This window comes from Prinia subflava, chromosome 4 (genome assembly GCF_021018805.1).
Source record: "Prinia subflava isolate CZ2003 ecotype Zambia chromosome 4, Cam_Psub_1.2, whole genome shotgun sequence".
NCBI lineage: Eukaryota > Metazoa > Chordata > Aves > Passeriformes > Cisticolidae > Prinia > Prinia subflava.
Genome location: NC_086250.1, coordinates 6044862 through 6067415, shown reverse-complemented (window position 1 = coordinate 6067415; position 22554 = coordinate 6044862). Strand labels below are relative to the sequence as shown.

The 22554-nt window shown below is 41.7% G+C and overlaps 1 protein-coding gene across 1 annotated transcript in view; it reads right to left on the bottom strand.

The window, feature by feature from the left end:
• The window catches only part of ST8SIA1 (ST8 alpha-N-acetyl-neuraminide alpha-2,8-sialyltransferase 1), a 100947-nt gene that overhangs the window by 64873 nt on the left and 13520 nt on the right, over positions 1-22554 (bottom strand). Inside the window, exon 2 of the mRNA XM_063395271.1 lies at positions 12418-12562. Coding sequence (XP_063251341.1) covers positions 12418-12562 — 145 coding nt within the window. The remainder of the gene's footprint in view (positions 1-12417; positions 12563-22554) is intronic.

The following is a 22554-nucleotide window of genomic DNA, read 5'->3' as shown; positions in this document are numbered from 1 at the left end:
TCCAAGGGTAGTGACTCCACACACTCTTTATCATCTGGGGTCTTCTTTCACCACTAAATTTTACTGTAAAATGGGTGAAATTTACGGGGCAAGACGAGAAGCAGCTGTGGCTTAGACCACGCCAATACAGAATGTACCAAAACCTCACACAGGCATTTAAAACCTCAAAGAATCGTGCACTCTTTCCTTCAGATACAGCAAACCAAACATCTAACACATTTCATATAACTTCATTTCATATAACTTCATTTCATATAACTTCATTTCATATAAATTCATTCCACTGGAGTTCTGCTCTAGGTGACAGATTCACAGCCTGGGTAGCAGACGTCTTTGACAAAAGCCAGCACAAAAATACACTAGAATGAGAGAGTTCTGAAAAAACACTGATTTCCTCTCAGCCTCTAACCTGTAACAGAATTAACCACAAATACACCTTTAGTAGAATGTGCATGCTAGCTCACCTTACTTCTGTATTACCAAAATACCTGTTGCAATCAACAAAAGGTGTATTTACTGCTGTTTTACAATTCTTCCCCCTCTCAGTCAGACACCAGCTCGAAGTTCAGCTCAGGCATGGAAAGATCCTGTCCCAACTGACAGGCCAAAGTTTTGCTCTTACAGATTTAAAGACAAAGTGTCTATTATGAGACCTTCTGAAATCAAGACCTCTGTAAGCTCTCTTGGCAAATCAGGTTTGATTCTGATCCGTCTTGTACATTGTCATCTCCATGGAGAAGTAAGGGTAGCAGAGTGATGTAGAACATTACATTGAGAAATGTATGACAAAAACCCAATGAAGCTGGTGACACTATTTAGGAGCAGGGCAACTTAAAAACTTAAAAGCAGCCCAACCTGCTTTTCTGTAGCTGGAGATGCTCTGAAGGAATGAAAATAGAGTTCATCAGTGGGAAGACAAAACTAAGTGGGATATGAAAACAGCAGCTCTGCTGAATAAACAAGGCAGCATTTCTGCAAGCTCACATATCTGTAAATATCTGGGCGTTAAAGGACTTGACAGAGCTGTTACACTGCAGCTCCCCTCAGAACCACCATCCAGAGTTGGTACCAGCCATCACAGGAAGGGCCCTGCCAGGTCAAGTTGGCCTCTCAGGTCACCTTACCCTGGGCAAATATTACCCTCAGCTGGAGCTGGCAGAGAGAATCGAGTGCAGTGGTCCATAAAGCAGAGAGCCAGCAGTGCTCACAGGGAGGGGAAAGAAAAGAGAAAATATAGCAGGGACGTAGTTATTAACATGCACTTTACAAAGCAAATGAGTGTGAAAATCAAGTTTACATGGTTAGCAAGAGTAATACTGCGTGGAGGTAACTGGCACATCAAACGTCAGAGTACAGGAGAAATGGAAAGAAGGGCCAAAAGCTAATGTTTAAAAGAATAAAAGCAGGTATTATATCTTGCATAGCTAATTACTGTGAATGAGGAGTTCCTTACAGGATCAGAATGGTAATAATGAAGCAAGCTGGAAGGATCTAATTTACACTGGAGTAGAACTATGCTGAACATTTTCTAACTTTGCCTCTGAGTTTTTTATCTCTGAGGAACAAAGACCCTTTGAAAGCACAAAAAGCAAGTTTCTGGTCTACTTGGATATGTTATTTATTTTGTAGGCTTCACGTAACAGCAGGTTTCAGAAAAGTACTCAGCCTTACAAGTGCTCAGTGGGAGCAGGTATCAAATTTTAGAGAGAAACCAACATTGCTAATTATCACTATACAGGTTTTCTCTACAACTTCCTTATGTTTCAGATGGTTTATTCTCAAACAGATATTCAGTAGGAAATTCACAAAACATAGGGACTACCTTGGCACCATGACAACAATCTGGTGTAAATGCATACCTGAACGTGGTAGCATCTGATTGTATCTCAAGAAAACGTTGCAGAAAAATAACACAGAATCACAGAATGGTTTGGGTTGGAAAGGACCTTAAAGATTATCGAGTTCCAACCCCACTGCCATGGGCAGGGATGTTGTCCACTAGACCAGGTTGCTCAGAGCCCCATCCTTATATATTTCCAGGGATGGGATATGCAGAATTTCTCTGTTTCAGTACCTCACCAGCCTCATGGTAAAGGATTTTTTCCTAAAATCCAATCTAAACCTACCCTCTGCTGGTGTGAAGCCATTAGCCCTTGTTCTGTCACTCCAGGCCCTTGTAAATAGTCTCTCTCCATCCTTCCTGTGGGCTCCCTTCAGGTAATTGAAGGCCACAATTAGGTCACCCTGAAGCCTTCTCCTCTCCAGGCTGAGCAATCCCAATTCTCCCAACCTTTTCCCATAGCAGAGCTGCTCCATCCCTGTAATCAGCCCCAGTGTTTCTCCTCTGGACTCACTCCAAGAGGTCCATGTCCTTGCCATGAAGGAATCCTCCTTCAGTCAGACTAGAGAACTCATTCACCACATAAAAACAATGCCTAATAAAGGCTGAGAAACTGTGGGGGAAAAAAAAAAAAGGCAATTATTTGTTATCCAAGAAGCCACAATACCAAAATTATGCGTCCTTAGCAGAACTGCACTCAGCAAAAGGATACCATTGGCTAAATCCTGGCCGTGCTGAAGTCAGCTGGAACACTTCTGTTGACTCAGAAGTAACCAGGCTTCACTTCCTCTATTTTAACACACACTTTGTTACTCATTTTGCCACCACAGTACTTTCTGTATTCATATACTGGCCTGAGTATCACAGGGGCTCTCTGCGTTTCTTCCTTTTTTTTCCTCTTTTGTGAAAGAAAAGAAACAGTGGTCCAGCATCTCTATCTGTTTACCGTGTGGGAAAAAGGGATTTTGCAATATTTCTTCCACACAAACTCTACCTGAAGAAACCCTCATTTTAAATTTCTCCAGAGGTCTCCAGGCATAGATTTATCTGTGCAATAACACCATACATTGAATTTGAATGACCATGAAGTGCCTGAGGGAACTGGTATAAAGAGCATCTCTCTCATAAAAGAATTATTTGTCTTTCTCATTTTGACTAGTATAATACTGGATCACACAACAGTGTAGCCTTTGCATTTATTGTCTTTTTTCACCTAAACTGTCTCCTATTGAGCCCAGTCCCAACACTTGAATTTGCAGCACTGCTCCACAGTACCAAGCTACATTGTGCACAGAATAAACAACAACACTAAACACAAGCTTGTTCAAGCAGAAAGGTGACATTAACCTCTGCTTTGGAGTATTTGGTATTGATGTGTTGTACCATTACAAAGGATAAATCTGAGAATATAATTCTGAGGGCACCACAGAGTTAATTGGCACATATTTTCCTCAAAGACCGTTTGAAAAGTAAAAACAATCAGAAGTTAAAAAAAACACAACTATTTGAGTAAAAGACCTGTTCAGCCTAGAGAAAAAGACCGGGGAGACTTGATAGCAGTCATATGTGGAACAGATAAGAAAAAAACATCTCTTAACTTATAGCTGGGGGGAATTTAGATGTCAGGAAATATATTCTGTGCACAAGGGCAGCAATTTACTAGATTGGACAGACTAGTGGGCTGTGGAATTTCCATTAGGAACCTGTAAAAAATATTAGATAAATATTGCTGAAAAATCTGAAATATGGCAGACTTAGATTAGAAGTTAAAATGAAATTCTTTCCTATGAGCATGGTGAGATGCTGGAACAGGACACTGAGAGCAGCTGTGGCTGCCCCATCCCTGGCACTGTTCAAGGCCAGGCTGGATGGGGCTCTGAACAGCCAGGTCTGCTGGGAGGTGTCCCTGCCTGTGGGGCATGAAATGACCTTTAAGGTCCCTTCCAACCCAAAGCATCCCATGATGCTGGCAGAGCTGCCAGCCAGAGGCAAGAGGGCAGTGACCTCTGGGCATCCCCTCCAGACAATGACTTGGCAAAGGTTTCACTGTGATTCCACCAGGAACTGATGGTGCCTTGTGTTTCAGTGTAGCACACACAGCTCACTCACCCTCCCCTGCCACAGCTGGGCAGAGGAGAGAAAAAAAATTAATGAAAAGTAAAAATCTAAGAGGAGAGAAAAAAAATGAATGAAATTCATGTCATATCAGGTTATAAGGACTCTAAATCAATAATGCCTGGCTACATGAAGTCAATTTCTGAACTGTAACACAGCAGAGTTTTCATTATATGTACACCTGGATTGTTTTTTTACACTCCCCTCTAAGCAAGGAGACATAAAGGATCTCTTGAAAGTCACTATATAATCTTCCTACAGGATTTGTAACTTTGGTACCCCTTCTTAATAGCTTCACCAGTGGCATCACCTTCCCTGACTCTGTCCAAGCCTGCAGACTGCACTAAGCCACACTCCCATCTGTGTTTAGGAATATGTGGGAGGAGGGGGCTGCATCTCTGCTACACAATAAATACCTTTTGATAATCTGGTATCCTGCTATCTTCCAGTAAAATTGACATGAGCTGTATCAAAAAACCAGGTAACAACACAAAAAAAAAAAATAGAAGTATGTAGCATATTCCATAAATTCCTACTCATTCTTCTGCCAGGCTGTAAAAGCCAAGTACAAAATCGACCCAAACCTCAGCCTCAAATAAGGTATTAAGGCTATTTTAAGAAGTATCTTTATAAAAGCCAACTACTGCAGAGAGAAAATTAATGTAATGTGCTGAGCACCGAGTAATTCAAATATATAGTCACATCTACAGGAAAACATCTTTAAACTGAACAAGATGAATTTTAACGACAAAATTCATAAAAAAAATAAAAGGCCCACAGGTGGACAGCATATAAAGGATAAAGCATTCTCAAGAAGCAAAGGTTTCACTACACCTGTAGGTGGAAGACTTGGTATATAAAGTTCACTGCCAGAAAAACCTCTGCATGGAGGAACCATCTCCTTTTAATATCTTATCAGTTATATAAAACTACAGTAAAACAAACAAAGCAAGCCTGTCTGTTGCCATTGGGCAGACTAGAACCCACCCTTGTTTCTATTTTTACACCCCCAGCCAGGCAGCTCATATGTCCTGAAGTCACTTACAGCCATCACAAGTCTGGTGTCCCTGTGGCCTCTCATCTATGCCCATTTCCTTTATTTATTATTTTACTTGCAACAGTTCCTGCTTCTACAGCAGCAAGTTTGTGGCACAATAAAGCAGGTGAACACTGACAAAAAACCCCATAAAATTCCCAGGGCCTCTCTGTCTCTCTTTGCTTGCTCTTCCCACTTCCTCTCCGAGTTCAGCCTTTTTGCTCTGCACTTTGCAATCTCACAGCACGACATGTGTAGTTGTGACCTACAAAAGTAAAAATGATACTTCAGGGAGAACATTTCAGTTGTGCAGCCAACGAGTAGAAACAGGAGCTCTTGTATTACCTAGGAAAGAGAGTGATGGATGCTCAGTCATTCTGGATTTGAACCACAAAGGCTGAGTCAGGGCAGCCCATCCTCTCTCTGCCTGCGGGCCAAGCTGACACTTAGCAGCCAGATCCAGCCCTTCCCTTTCTCTCTGCTACATCGGGAAAGGTCAGCGTCTATTTATGTGTTTGCACCGACTGAGACAAAGCCCGTCTGGCATGGGCATGACTGCAGATAAAATGCACAGAAATCAGGCTCACCCAAGACAGTCTGGCTGAGCTGCTTGGCTGGAGACATTCGGCAAGCCAAGGCTGACCAAAGCCACACCAACAGGGGACAGAGAGCAACTCCTTGGTCTGACTCAACTCACCTCAACAAGGGCATGTTGCCCATCCTTCACTTCATTACTTCAAACCAAACACGTTCCAGCTCAAGTTTTTAGCATGGACTTGATTTTCACCGTGAGGTATGTCTGCATCTTCTCTCTGTGGAGCAGTTTCAGAAATACTGTGATTCTTGCTAAGCTGACCAGCCAGAGCAGAGGATGCTCTTTTATAGCTTTGCTAACATGCCACACAAACTAGTCCAGTTGGACAGCTCTTAATTCATCAGGATGGAATCATAGTGAAGGTAGGGATTTATCTTAACTAAATATTAAGCCACATTTTTGTTTTGATCACTGATGCCAATGGCTAGAGATTATCCAGGACTGAAGGTGATGCCTTAAGTTTTAGCTTTCATATTAGTGTATAACTCTGAACTACATCTAAAGCGTTAGCAAGTTCTCCTCACAGTTTAGTTAGACAAAACAATCCTTTTCCAGCCCCAGAACCAAAGGACACCATTCCAGCTTCATGCCCAAAAAGTTTGAACAAAAGAAATCGAGAAGAGCAAACTGAGGGGATGGGACTTCATAACCTCAAGCTGTAATTGGACAATTAACATGTAAATGGACTAAAATTTATAAAAGTGTGAAAACGTGTGACTTGTCCATCAAGTCATAGCCTTGACTGGGTTCTTGTACTGCCCAGGGTGTATCCTTTAAAGACCTTTTTAACAAATACGTACTTAATTCCTTTAACTCTGTCTAGCTTCTGTTCTAGGTAGCCTCTGCAGGCATCAAAGGGAACACTCATGCTCCAAAAGAACACAGTTTGCAAGGTCTCTACAGACAGTATTTTATCTCCCAGTTTATGAAAAGCACTGTATAATACAATTGCTTGAATAATAAAAAATATATTAGTTGCTTTCCCAAAACACAACTTTCATTTCACAATATTTAAATACCTCTTCACCTTTTAGTAGACCATGTTTTCCACATTGCCAATAACTCATGTTTACCACATTTTCATTTTGAGTCAATAATATGTAACCCCAATCAAGAACAGAGTTTGCATATTAAAGTAGGCATAGGGAGCAGGAAAGAAAAAATGAAGGAAGAAAAAAAATTTAATGAATTAAAAAAAAGGATGAAGTGGGAAAGCACCAAGCAATTTCCCCAAATCCCAACTAAAGTGGGAAAGCACCAAGAAATTTCCCCAAATCCCAACTAAATACAGCTTCAAAGGTGGATAAGGAGGTACTATTTAGAGAGCAGAATTAATGGAAATAGAAATAAAAGCTGCTTAATGGAATGTCTGCAGACCTAAAATTTATGTCTTATATCCAAGACATCAAGAAAAAATATCAGAAATGACAGCCAATATTTCACTGTATCTCTCCAAGCAGTTGTTAATTACAGAGCATTACTTAGAACAGAGTACACTGTTAGCAAAAAGTTAACAGAGCACATCCAAACTCAACAGCAAGGGCAGTAATCCCTGCCTCTGGCAACGCTGCAGCCCATCCATCAGACCCTAGCCCACACTGCTTCAGGCAGTTCCACGTTTTACATACAATTTTTGGATCACCTGGGTCTAAAATCAGTCCAACAGAACAGAGCATCTGCCCCAAGGAAGGAAACATCGTCCTCCTAAATGGGTTGCTGATCTCTGCACAGCTCCAGCTCCACATTCCACCCTGGATCTGCACAGCAGCTGGCTCCCTCTAACCTCCCCCAGAACCCACTGCTGCCACTCCTCGCCTTTGCTACAACCAAAGAGCCATTTCCTTCCTCGGGATGCTTTTCCTCTTATTCTCAGCATGCAAGAAGGGGAAAAGCCTGCAGACTCTACACCAAACTCCCTTTCCCAGCCTGGTTTTTTTTTCCTGAAATAATCACAAATTATTCTACTTGCTGCAGGCTGTAACTGTTAAGAGCAGGGAATTTGCTTTGAAACAGCACCAGCAGGACAACACAGAATCTCTGGCTAAATGAAAGATACTGTGAGCGACCAAGAAAAACCAAATAAGCTCCCAAAATTTAAGAGGTACCCTGAATGAAAAGCACAAATCACACAGCACAATTATCAAATAATTCACTGTTATCCAACACACCGTTCAGAAAATCCAGAAAATGTCAGAGAATGTCTCCATTTTACATTCACAATTGGAGGAACTTTTTCTCTGCCTTTATAGTAATGGAGGACATTTAAACTTTAAACAAATATTTATATTAGACGTGTGATTTGGAAAATATCATCTTTTTCCTGATCATAAAGTACCCAGAAACAGATGTTACATTTCCTTTTTTTTTTCCTTTGTGGCTGGCAGTTATTTTCTTTGGCTTTCTCCAACACCATTTGTGATGAGTATTCATGAGAAGCTCAGTGCAAGTAGCCACTCTTGCAAGTGACAGCCTCTGCAAGTGGAACTTTGCAAGGCATTTGAGCAGCTGAGGAATCATATTTTAGTAATTTAAAATGATTTACTGGTACCAGAACTGTTTAATGGCCAAGTGAAATACAATGAAACGAGATTTTTTTTTTCAATTAATAGTATTTTGCCAGATGAAAAAAAATCAAGTTTAACATTTGAAATGTCTTTTGAAACGTATTCACATCCCCTGAAACGATACACGGCAGAGTGAAAAGTCACATTACATTTAATTGGGGTTTTTAACCTCTTGGGGGATGGAGAAAGGTGACTTCAGAAATTAACCTCAGGTCTTCCTTGCTACAGGCTTTTGCCAACAAGCACCAAAAATCAGATATTTGTACAAAAAACTAACTACTGGAGTAAGAGGTTTTTTCCTCTCTAATGCTAAAGATAGTCTGAAATTTGTTTCTGAAACTCTGAGGAGAAAAAATACAGCAAGGAGTGAAAAAATTATTTCAAAAACCATTTGAAACTGGGGCTTGATGCATTCCCTAACTCCAAAGCAGATGAGTGTTAGCTCACGTTTGTCTCACGCGGTTTTGAGTTACATCCTAGCTACTCATGTGGTTACATCCTGCTTACTCAGAGCAGCTAAAAATACCTGAGGAATACTCAGGAGCCTGGTTTCTCCCATTGCAGTCAGATGGTGAAGGGTGGGAAATGCTAGTCCTGCCTTCTGTCGTGCCTCAGGGCAAGACTGCAGGACCAGAGCCCAGGGCTGAACTTCCAGACTGTGGGAAGTGTGTCCCCCATGAGGGACAGCAGTCCTGGCACTCACCACTACACAGTTCTGTGTTCTGTTTAACAAAGGTCCACTGATGTGTTTTATCTGCTTTTGGAGTCGGGATTAAAAGCTCGAGACAGTATTTCTTGTTTGGACTCAGATGTTCATTAATTCTTATCTAGATTATGGTCTCACAAACCGGGAGTGCTACAGCACTGCCAGCCAACAAACTAAAAATGGAGCCCTACATGTCTCTACAAGGCCTTTCAGGGATAAGCAGTCCAATTAAGAAATGACATCTGAATTATTTTTGCTTTTAAGCCAATAACCAACCACCCATAGCCCGGAATGGGGATTTTTCTAGCCTATTATAAAATACCACCCAGACCCATGAAGAAGAAGGTGAAAAAGGACTGGCCTGCATCCCAAAACCTCCATCTTGCTGTATATATATTACTATAATCTAACCCCCAAACTCTAAGTTTTCCACGCTGTGATATCACACAATTCTATTCAAATTACACACCATAATCCCAGTGCTGTCACTCAATTTTGGAAGCCTGTTCCAAGGCCTCAAGTCAATGCAGTGTTTCCTTGGGGGTCAGTGCCTTGTCAGCACAGAAAGTCTGAAATTCTCAGTGCCCAGAGTTCCAAGAGTCCACACTGGTGACAAGACACATTTACAAGTTATGACCTTCAGTGGCCACCTGGCTTCTCCTGACTGCTGGGTATTGACCAGTTTTCTCTGCAGGTGGGGAAAGATGGTGCAGTCAGTGCAAGATCTCATTTCTCCTTCCAGAAATTTTAGTTCTCAAAATCAAGGGGTAAAACGACACAGAGGGATAGACTAAGAGGAGCTGCCTCCAGCATCTGGAATTACTGGTTCATGGAAAACTCTGCAACATCAAATTTCGTCCTCATAAACTGAAATGGAGCACTGAATGACTATTTCCACATAAAAGCTTTTTCTTTTTTGCAGATTTCTCCCTTGGTGGGTCAAAAACTCGAAAAAATAAAAGGAGTAATACAACCACTCAAAGTCTGAGGAGAAAAGAGGCTGCAACAGAGCTGATAAAAAGAAACCCCAACAGCTGAAGTATTACATTCCAAAGAAAAGTTAAAATGAAATGTCATAACACCACCAAAACCTTCTGACCTTTTTCACTTCAAAGAAATATTGAAAAAATAATGAACTGATACTAAATTTATATTTTCATGACATAGCATTTTCAGTGGAAAAGCACTCTGTTAGAAAATGTTGACCCAGCTATAAGAATTTCATCTTCAGACTGCTCAGAAGGAAAACTGTTCTACTTTGTATTGTTCACATTCAGAAATAAGTGACATTTTACATGTTAATTTTGGACGTATTTATTTTTGTATAACATGAAATATAGGGCAAGTTCCCTATTTAGTTTTGGGTTACACTATCCTGTAAGTCACTGGTTTAGGACTGAGAAATCTTCTGCAATCACCAAATTGCTCAAGCCCAGCAATGTGGATGGAGCCATTTTTATTTACTCCAGAAGAAATATTTTTTTGATTTTATCAACATAGCTGTGGCCCTTTACATTCCTGTTACATCCCCATGGCATTTCAGATGTATTAACCATATTAGTTAATTAGCTATTTAGCTATATTAGCCATATCAAGTATTAACCAGATTTTGTGAGTTGTTTTAAGCTACTGGATACTTCTGAAAGGAATATTCATCTTCAGGAAAATTGCTTGCAAGCAAGCTAATAATAGACACAATTTCTTCAAGGCAGGAGCCTGAAAAACTTAAGGAAGTACTTCTCTTGAAACAAAGAGAGAAGTAGAAAAATGCATTTTAAAATTTCCTGCAAATAAATCCTCCTTAGCTTTTAAGCCTACCAGGATTTTGTCTGATAAAGGCCTACAAAATTCCGCTGGGCAAAATGCGTAGGAATAACACATCAAATTAGAGGCAGTGGTACTTGCAAGGAAGGAAGGAGCAGTGGTGAGTAGCACTCATCAGACACAAGCTGCCTGTCACCTCATCAGAGGGACAGCATTACTGCAACATTCTAGGGCTGGAACAGGATGAAAATTCCCCTTCTCCACCACCAGCCCTGCAGCAGCACCCACCCAGCCCCTCTGCAGCCTGCTGACAAGCCTGAGGACACTGAAGGCCCAGCTGCTCAGCTCGTGTTGTCCCCCAGGGGTTTCTCTCTCCAGGACCTCCCAGATCTTTACTCCTGATCTGGCCAGCTGATAAACTTTAAGGACAGGTCCCAGGAGCCTGGGGACCAGTGGAGTTGCAAAGATTGTGATTTCTCTCTAACCTCTGTGAAGGAGCCCATCCAGCACGCTGCTCTTTGCTGTGAGAAGAGGCAGGACACCACCAAGCAGAGTGCTAGGTTTTAATAAATAAAAAACCACAACCCCAAATCTAAAATGCCAAATCCATCACAAAACAGCAACCTCCCTCTGCCAGCCCAGGTGGGGCTTTCCTGAAACCTTGGAAAGGACAAACACTCTTTGAGCACCTGTTGCCAAGTATCTCTGTGGTACAAAGTTCACAGCTCTGCCAACAAACAGTGCAGTCCAGCAGCAACAAATCACACTACTCCTCCTAAACAAAACTTACAGCCACTGCTCTGCAGCACATCATAAACTTTCGATCAGTCTCCAGAAGTTCAGTCCACCTGGGAAATCCCTTCCCAGCTGTACTGCAGGAAAAATCCACTGCAGCTTCCCCTCACTCCTGCTCCATTAAAGGAACTCATTCAAAGTAATAACATTGTTTTTGCAGGATGAAGCTAACAAGTGAGAACTCTGCTACACATTTAACAGCAACAAATGAGAAGCCCTGTGTGAATGACTCCACACTGGGAGGCTGAATAAATCCCTGTATCTTGAATTTGACAGACTGAAGTAGCAGGTAAATCAATTAATAAAGCCAGAAGTTCAGCTTTAAGTGTGTAGCCACATAAAATATTTGTATTCAACAAACAAAACTCAATATAACAAACTCACTATTTAGTATCAGTTCCTGTATTAATTAAAAATACAAGAAGCAGCCTAGGTAAATATTACAAATTGCCAGCTCTTAAGAACCCTGCACTTAATCCAAAGCACCTTTGACAGACATTAATAACCAAGCACTTCCAACACTCAAAAACACAGCAAGAATCAACAAAGTCAAGCTGCTGGCTTCTCTTACTGGGCTTATGTTGTTTGCCATCAATGAACTTCATTAACCTTCATTAATTTGGGACACCTTCACACAAAGCACTGCCCCATCCTGGGCACACAGATCTGAATTGTAGATGAGGGATCAGGCTCACAGTGACTGCAATCCCTCACTGAAATGCAGAAATCACCCTCTTAAAATAGCCAGAACTAAACATTTCGAAAATCAAGACAGGTGACCCAATTTCACCCCTTGTGTACATCCCAAAAAGCAGCCAGGGAAGTATTAACATTCATACAATCAAAATTTTCACAATATGTGGAAGTAAATTAGGAGATGCTGTTTGGTACTGAGAAATTAATATTTTTCTTTATGAGCTTTCATCCTATTTATACACATTTGTATCATGCTACCATTTAGTATTTTAATACTTAAAATGAAAATAAAACATGGTTACTCACCTGTGGGAAGAGAGAGTAAGTTGCATTGTCAATTGTGACAGAATATAAAAATTCCCCGTCAAACCAGAGGTTCTTTCCCATGGGGGAATTCATCTTTGTCATAGCAAAGAGCTGCCCAGGGTCACAGCATTCTTCCAGCAGCTTCCTAGAGAAGGGAACAAAAGAGTAAGCTGTATTAATTATAGCCTTGTCACACCTTTGTTAATCATCACCCCTCACATCCATGTTCCTGCTACTCTCAGGTGCTCCAAAGCCACACTTCCCAGCCAGCAGATGAACCGTGGGACTCTTTTTTACTTACAGAAGAGCCAGAAGACCTGCTTTTATCTCAGAAAATCTTAGAAATAGACAGGAAAAGAAGAAAAAACCTAAATTTTCATTCAGACTCACACAGAAACAAAAGCAAGATTCAGCAAAAGAAAGTCTGTCCTATACATCCCATTTTAAGAGGTAAAAAACTGGTCTCCAACACATACAGAAAAACTCCTTTGGAAATTTGATCCAAGGTACACAAATATTCACTACCAAATTCAGTTATTTATGAAGAGCAGGCCTCCTAAAACCCCACAGTTCCATACTTACGTATGGAAATTTTGGCACCTCTCTTCAGTGACTGAATGTCCTTGTGCTAAATTCCCAGCAGTATTAGAGCCTGCTTCCTAACTGAGGGCCAGCTTGAGTCATCCCAGTCTGATGGATATATATAGAGACAGTGACTACACTTGTTAGTGTCCCTGCTGAAACTCCAGATCCTCTTACCCCTCCATTTCCCAAAAATACTACTCAGCCTGAGCAGAAATTGGAGAGTTGGTGAGGTGGTTGAAGGTTATCCTGAAAATTCTGTACTACAGCAAACTCAGCAATTCATATCCTAAAATATAGAATGAAGAAAAGCTCTAAAGGTCCAGAATATTCCATCTTTCCAAAGCCTACTATGGCACTGGGAAGGGTGACACTCACGGGTATATATAAAACACAAATTGCAGAATTCCACGATTACAGTGTAATATTATGTTATCATATACATTCCTCATGTATTTGAAAGGTAATCCTAAAGAGACTGGAACATTTCCAGTGGCTGCACAGAAACAGAAAAACATCAACTATCAGTGACTACTGAAATGCTTGATACAGCTGTTCCCTCTGCAAGAGAGGAAATTCTATTCAAAACCATAAATTATTCAGAGAAATTAAGCTTTTAGCATTTTTCAAAGTTTTACTGCTACTTTTCATCTCTAAAAATTGGTATTTAAAAAAACACATTATTTTTTCCTATCAAAAATTGATTTTGCCACAAGTTCATAATTCTCTGCAAATGAATATTATTTTTCAGACACACTTTAACTGAAGCAACAATAAGTGCCCAGCAACAAGCAATTGCCATTCCAAGAACACCAATGGCTTTATCTACAACCATCAAGGAAAGATTCATTCACCCTCCTGCTGATGTCCCCTGGAGTCCCCAACTAAATCCACACCTACTTCCCAGCATGTGCATTCCCCACTGGAAATAATTCAGGGATTTATGTCAATAGTGGCTCTGAGACACGTTTGGCTTGGCCACCTTTAACAGTCTCAAAATCTAATCCTGAAATTTTCCTCATTATGTCTTTGGTGTAATGTTTCCATAAGAATAACACATCCCCGTGTTTTTGCAAGAAGTTTTGGTGGTAGGGGAGAAACCAAAATCACTGCTTAGTAATATATTGTCTTCAGTAACCCTGATCAGAGTCTGATTTTTGGCACTTCACATTTTGGCTGATTTTTAAATTATTTTTCCTCCCTCTTTTAAGAGATCCTTAAAGGAGGCTGCTGAAATTTCAACCTCCCTTCTGATGAGCAAAAAGGTTGGAGTTTCCTGGATTTATTTCTATGAACAAAGCTATTTACTCTTTCCATAATTCCTGGGGCTATTCTCTCTTTTTCAAGATCCACCCCTAAATATCTCATCCTAAATCAAACTTAGAAATATTATTTCTAGGGTAGTTACCCTCCTGCCAACCACAGGGACAAACTGACCTCTCATTACCCATGCATCCCATGCCATCTAAGAACAGCCAAAAAATCCAGGCTCATATCCCATCTCCCAGAGAAGGCAGCAGCCAATGCCTGCAGCTGGAAGAGAGCCCTCTCAAATACCACAAAATGGCTCTAGCTGGGGCCATTTTTTGCTCCAAGCTGGCAGTCTGGAGATTTTATGGCCCTACAGAATTCTACAAAGCCATTCAATAACAGTAAAATCACTGGTTCTACTGTAGTCACTCAGGTTGGAGCTGCAGCTGGCACTTGGCTTCTGAATATTCTGTGAAAATATTGTTGGGTTTGGTCACACATTGAATTTCTCTTTCCTAAAATTCTCTTTTCCTAGAAAGCTCAATCCAATACCTGTAACTGGGGATTAGCTTGAAGCACTCACTGAGACTTTGAGGTTTTCATGGTGTTTAAAGCACCTTGCTACCCCAGGCAAACCACCCCACTCAAGATGAAATTGAAAATTATCCTCAGCACGATTGTTCAGGAATATGACCTTAAAACCTCCCTCCTAAGAAAGATCATCTGGGCAAGTGCCAAATGAACAAGAGAATGGCCAGTGCACGTGCTCTTGATATCCACTAAAGCATACCAAATCGAGTTTTTGGGACAACAGCCAGAGTTGAAGCTCTAGCTAAAATTAAGACCTTTGCCAAACACAACATCTAAATCAAGAATACACTGCTGTGCATAGGTTCACTTGTGAAAATACCCAGTTACCTGAGCTTGAAGGATAGGTCTAAATGCAAGAAAAACAAATGTGAAAAGAGTGGATAGCACAGAGCAGAACAGAGATAATCTGATTTGCTCCCCAGTCAAGGTCTCTGCAATATGGTAAGATTTTATGAAGACTAAAGTCATGACCATTTTCTTTCTCACATTCATTATTATATTGTTTCTTGATGTGAAACTTTCAGCCTATTTCAGTTCTACCTGCAGCAATTTCTGGAGTTTACAAGGTTCCTGTAATATGTCCCCACCTTCCTCAAGAGAGGAAAGTTATCAGGACAATAAAAAGGCTGCAGACAGTAAATCATGCTTGGCATTGCAAACTGCATGAAAGGAAAAAAGTTGCATTGCAGAGACCACAGAGTAAGGACAATTCATGAAAATCACCTTCATTAGCTTAGCAACAGAGCTGCTGTGACTTTTTAAAGTAAGAAATTAAACTTTAAATTAATGACAATTTGCTACAAATTGCCAAATTAATAGTTGGGGGGAAACTATGAAATCAACACCTTCCACCTTTTCTGCATCATACGTATCTTTTCAGAATTTTTTCCAGGCTTTTTTGAGGTGCCCAAAAGGGAAACAAAGTATTTTATCTAACCCAAGAATATAATTTTCATTACCTACTTAGATTTATCCAGAGAATATTTGGGTTTTCATTATCTATTTTAAAATCATCGATCTGGTGCCACCCACACAGTAGAATTCACAGTTCTGCTTCCCAGACTAGAAAAGAAATATAAAACTTTCCTCATCCTGTGGGATGATGTGGTTACCCTATCCTTGCTGCCTTGGCCTTCAACAAACAAACCCTGCTGCCTTCTAGAAGGTAAAATTTGAGCTGCCAGTCCTCACAGCACCTCATCCTAATCTCTGACTGATTTTGTTTTAACTCTATTTCTTTCTAATGTACAAGCGATACATTTTTCTTTCAGACACATCCAAATTGTCATAGAAAATGGGGTATTTGATTTTGATTGTACATTTGGGCACATTTAGATTGAAGAAATACAGATGAGGTCAAAACTTGCCAGGGACTACCTTTTTCACTGAACAGTGTTTGTGAACTAGAAGAAACCAGGATATAAAGCTGAGAGAATTGGGATTTTTCAGCCTGGAGAAGAGAAGGCTTTGGGGTGACCTAATAATGGTGAACTTCTGGTGCCTGAAGAGAGCCTACAGGAATGATGAAGAGAGACTATTTCCAAAGGCCTGGAGTGACAGGACAAGGGGGAATGGCTTCACACTGACAGGTTTAGATGAGACATTAGGAAGAAATTCTTCCCTGTGAGGGTGGTCAGGCCCTGGCACAGGCTTCCCAGAGAAGCTGTGGCTGTTCCATCCTTGGAAGTGTCCAAGGCCAGGCTGGATGGGGCTCCGAGCAACCTGGGACAGTGGAAAATGTTCCTGCTTATGCCAGGGGAGTAGAATGAGATGATCTTTAAGGTTTGTTCCAACCCACACCATTCTGATTCTGTAACTAAGTGAATAAAAATCTACCAGATGACCTGACAAGCTTTTAGTTTACCTTTATTCCTACCAATTCTTTTATTTAAATATGGAGCAGCTTTGATCTGAAAAGCTACTGCAACACAGAATTGTTCTCTTCCTTTCAGAGTAAAGACATTTTGATTTGTGCAAACTTGTCTCAAATTCCTATGCACAAAGCCTGCCTGCAAGCTTTGAAATACAAATTATAAGGTATGAAGTACAGAGTATGAATTGTAGGACTTGGTCAGATGAAGTTTTTCTAAGACTCTTATATCAGATGTATGAAAGAGCTGTATTATAAGGAAACCACCACAACTTGTGGCTAGCAATAGCAAAGATATCCAAATTATTCATGCAGTAAAATCTACTGGAATGCAGGACGTCCCTGAGCAGTCTGTACTGTTCCCAACCACACCCAGGAGAGCCAGCAGCAGTGCCCTGACATCCCACCTGGGAGCTGCAATGAACAGCCACGTTCCCTAGAAGGGAGGAACCCGAGCATGAGCTCCAGTGATGGTTTCTGGGTGGCAGACAAACCTCACACAATGCTGGAATCCAGCAGCACTGTGCCTTTGCTTTGCTAATGCCACCACCAGCGGCCCCTACGTACAACTGTGTCAGAGGAGACACGGGGTTCATCTCATTCACAGTGCTTGAAATGCAAACTGGGGTCACTCCAAGCCTTCCTCATACAGACCACACCTTTCAGGGTGGGCTTCATCTCAGACTGAACACCTACCTCCTCTCTAATGACCATAAAGGAAGGACTGCCTTAGACAAACACGTCTACTTTTGGTAGCTTTATTCCAACCCATGAAGCCAGGCCTGCTGCTGCAGATCCTAGGAAGGTAATGGAGGCTTCTGCAGCAAAGGTGAGCTGTGAGAAGGGGACTGCAGCCCTTTTGTTTGTCTGCAGCATCCCATGGAAGGATCCTGTTTGCCAGCAGCCCATCTGATGGTTTTTCATCTCTGCTCACACATCCCTCACAGCGTCAGAAAGGAGAACTCAAACAGCTGCACTGATGGGTGATTTTGTCACAGAGCATTCGGAGGCAAAGGGGAGCGGGGCAGGGAAGGAGATTAATTGCTACATGTGCTATCCTTTTTTTTTTTAATCTCATAAACCTGGCAGGAGGAGATCAGTTTTCACAGATATGAGGTGAAATTAATGAACGGCTGTCTTGCAAAACAGCAGAACCATCAACTGAGACACAAAGTTACACTACATGAGGTGCAGCTGCAGGAGGGAAAAATCAGTTGTTCTCACCACTTCCCTCCTTCCTTCAAATGAAATCTCTGCTTGCTTTGTGCCACCACAAGCACAGAGAAATATTTGGCCTCAACAAGGGCACAGGGTGGCTGTTTTCTTTCAGGAGCAGGAGATTCGCTAAAAATTAATTGAGCAGCTCTAATCTCACATTTGAGCTTGCACTATCTGAAGTGTTGATAGGTCCCACCTGGATCTAAGCAGTCAATTATCACACCGCAGTGACTTCTCCACTTGCTGCTGCTACCCAGCTAAAAGCCCTGTAAGTAATGCTCCTTGCAAAAGCGCCCCTGTGCTCCAATCCAAAAAAGCCCATAGAGTGCTTTTCACTAATTTGATCAATTCAGTCATGGCCCCTGATGGAAGGTAAACTAGACAGAAAGAAAAAAATTTCCTTTCCTTACACAGATTTCCTAAAAGCTGAGACACCAGAAATGAAGAGGAAAGGAACACTCTTGCACTTGTCACTCCAAGTGGTTTTTGGTACAAAAAAAAAGTAGATGACCTGGCAGTTATCACCTCCACATGTGACAGAGACAAGAATATGTAAAAGTATCACAGGAAAAGGCATGAAAAAACAATATATTTTCAAAGGCTTATGAAGGTGCACATCTGGAGAAAAGTTTTAACCCATCAGAGATGGATGAATAAATCTGAAGGAACAGACTGAAGGAAGGCCAGTTTTGAAGAAAACTTGTTCCTCTCGTTTCTCAGAAACTGCTCCCCACATCTCATAGCTATCAGTTGTTCAGGAGGTGGAATGAGTCTTGCCTGGCTGGGAAGCATCCAGCTGATGCCAACCAGCCAGCAGGATGAGCTGATCGGCCAAACAGGAGGCCAAGCAAAACAGGAAACCTTGGGCCTGACCTCTCTCTTTTATCCAGTTTTTCATTAAACTGGTAGGAACTCACTACCCTTAAGACCTCTATTATTCTGTTTAATTTGGATGAAATCTGCCAGTGAGAGATTTCTTAAAGAGAGTGGATTACGATTTGAGATTCCAGTTACATCACATTTTCTACTGACTGAAAAGGGGAAAATAATCCATAAATGCCAAATAATGCCTTGCTTTAGCTTCCTTGAAACGTGCACTGACACAACAGTGTGCTCTTTGTTGCTTCTGTACACCCAGAATTATACACCAGTTAAGCTGTAATAGTCTGATTTTGGGTGAAAGCCAGGATTTAATGCATCACCAAGCACTGACACTGGACTTCACTTAGAGCCCTAGCTGCTGCAACCAGCACCATCACTTCTGTAAACAGCTGGCCATCAGCTGCCCAAGGACCCAGAGATATTTCTGAACTGATTTTCAGTGGTCCTCCTGTGTGCTGACAGAGGGCTTCCACCAGATAAACAAGAACGGTAAAATTATCACTGGTTAAAACAGAGCCATTAATCTGAAACACGCCCTGAACTTGCAATTCCTCTGTTTGCAGGTAAAAGCTTAATTACTGAAATTTTGCTAACGTGTTTTAAACCTTGCCTGAGTGCTAGGTGCTAGAAAATCAGCTTTATTGATGCAAACACTTTGCTAAAGCCACAAAGTAGATTAAAATAAAGGGAAGGCATATCCAGACTGGAACCTCTTTTTATTAGAAATTCCAATTCCAAGTCTTCTTAAGTCTCTTTTGGTGAAGCCACAGGAAAAAAGTTAAATGGTAGGCATCTTGCACTCCTACTGAACTCCATCATAGTTGAATTCTTTTGTCTCTTCACAAACTTACTGAAATAAGATCTCACCAGCTCAGGGGTGAAATGAGTCTGTTCTTACAGGGAAGATCAGCTGAGGTGCTTTCACAGATCACCTCTAGACACCTGTTCTAAGAACAAGAGGCCATACACCCTGTCTTCACACCTTTCTCTCCTGTAGGTTCAGTGAAATCCAAAAAATCAAGTTTATTGATGATCATCAGGGACTCTGTTATGATGAAACAAAAGCAGAAGCAAATGCTGGATCACAGGATTTCTTTTTGCTACTCTCCTACTTCCATTGCCAGCAGCTGAGTGACAGCTGTGTGTTGTATTAATTGATTTGAGATGGTCAAAGCTCCATTTTGCACTCAGGAAAGTGATTTTTTTTCTTTCTGAACATCTCTCAGTAACAAACACTGCCTTACTCCTGCTAACACCACATTAGAAAGGACAAAATGCTGATGAAGAAGTACTCTTTTGCAATTTGGTCTCTACAGTGCTGCCAACTTACTAACAACTCTCTGTAAAATGCCTCTTGTGATTACTTAAAGCATTCTCAAACCTCCTCTCTGCGCAATGCTCACTGTGGCAAAGAAACCTCAGGAGTCTCAAACAGGAGGTGGGGAAGAATCCAGGAGATATTTTCCGAGTTTCCTCCCACATCATCTCATTTCTGAGTCACTCCACTCCTTCACTGGCAACCCAAACTGAGCCAAGTCCCTCTGGACAGAGTCACAGCACCAACCCCCTGCTCACCACCACCATCCACTCGCATTCCAGGGTGTACAAAACATCGGGAATTTCCTGGGTCAGACTTAAGCAGAGGGGATCCTTGTTTCAGCTAAACATGTAATCTACTCATGTATTCCTATTATGTAACAGCTGCTTCCAAAGGACAGGCTTATCATCTGAGCTATTCCAGACCCTACAAGGAGCTGGCAGAACCGCCCCCAACCCCCAAGAAAGAATTTCCCAGTGTAATCAAGGAGCATAAACCTGGCTTTCACTGCAAGTATTCACCCATTCATTATGGGTGCTGCAAGCAGAGTTTCCAAAACTCACACTTCCAAAGCTCCCAGGAAGTTCACAGGCACCACTAGAGCTTGTCAGGGCTCTCAAACAGTCCTTACGTATTATCCATTATATAATACATAAAGTATAATAGCTCCAAACAGCTCCAGCCATCAAGGTCATCACATATTTACAACTTTCAACCCACTGCACGCTGATTTGCCATCATTGTTTAGCAAATGACATTTGGCAGCACTGACTACAAACAGGGAGTTTTGTAACACACCACAATGTTTAGTGGTTCTGGGGTGGGGAGGTTTCCTGTGCAGACACAGAAGAAGCAGCAGAAGTAGAAAACAGAGAGCTGGCAGTGAAAAAGAAGAGGTGAGCATGAGACAGGAAGCATGTCTGAGTCTATCCTGGTCTAAGCAGTTTGCTGTGCTATACTCTGTGCTGCTGGGAATAAATCAGGAATGCACAAACGCCACTACCCAGAGCAATCAAACAGCTTCCTAGGGGATAAACATGATTTATGTACTAAGCTCTTACTGGCCCCAAGTCCTGGCAGAAAATGTAATTTATCCAACTTCCCCCTCTGCCCAATCCGGTGGCCTTTAACAAGCTAACACTCCCTGTGAGATTAGAATTCCTGAAAGCCTGTCAAACACAAACTACAGAGATTACTACATGCTATGACTCCTACCCATCTTGCCAAGATCTTTTCCATCCACCTCTCCTGCCTCTGCCATCTGTCAGACCTGCCCCCAGCTGTACAATCACATCTCCCCTGCACAGGCATGAGCGGGTGGGTCTGGGAAACCCTGGCCTTCCAAGGAAATGTTCCTGGCAGAAATCAAGTCTGGAGTTTCGCTTTCCCCTCCTCATTCTGCCTGAGTTTCCCATTCTTTATAGACTTCTCTATTCTGGGAGAACCCAGTCTCAGGATCCATTAGAATGAAGGTAGTAAACAGGAGACCTGCTGCTATTTAGGGAGCTGCCTAGCATACTACAACAAAGCAAAACATGCCACCTTGAAATGCCTGCAAGAGTTATATATACTGCAACACTACGAAATTCTAAATAAAAGCCAAGCCTGAAGAGTTTGACATATACAGCTACACATAGCACAGGAAACTATTTTGGGTTGAAGTACTGTCGAATTCCTAAGTTTAATTAGCTGCCATGCTCCAGTTTTCACAGACTACCCATAATCCAAAGAAATCTAAATATTAAAAATACTTGAGCTAGGTTCTGAAAAGATCTGAGGGAGGAATTTATAAACCAGCTCTTTCAAACGAGACATAAAACTCACAGCCATGCAGTCTCTCAGGCTAGCGTATCCAACGTGAGTTTACTTTTACTCAGGAATCCACATCCTCAATTCGTAAAGAATGAGGCATAGTGCTGGGAACAGAAATCTCCTTTAAAAGACTCAAGGAAATCCCTGGATCCCAAACTCTGGGCCCACTAGGAGATTGGTATCTATCTCCCTGACACCCATAGGAAGGGCAACACGGAGTGATGGAAGCAGCCTGGCAGATTTCTGGAGTGTGTCAGGGATAATTTTTGGTACAGGTATTGATGGGCCAGCTTACAGGTAGATTTACTATTCACTAACAAGAAAGCCCTGATTGGGGATAACTAATCAATAAAAGCACTGGCCCATGAAGCACTGCACTCAGGATCCTGAGGGGAGTAAGGAAGGAAGGTGGCAGATTCTTCCATTTACTGATTCATCTTGAACTCGTCAGTTTGGACTGGCAGCAGCTCACAATCCTTTAGGAACATGGTGGAAACTACGTGTTGGAAACAAGAATCCCACAGCCCCTGGCCCCAGGAGATGGCCAGCCAGGACATTCTCTTTTTCTGACCCCTTTGTCCTCAGCTTCTTGGAGCAGCACTGGACTTACCCC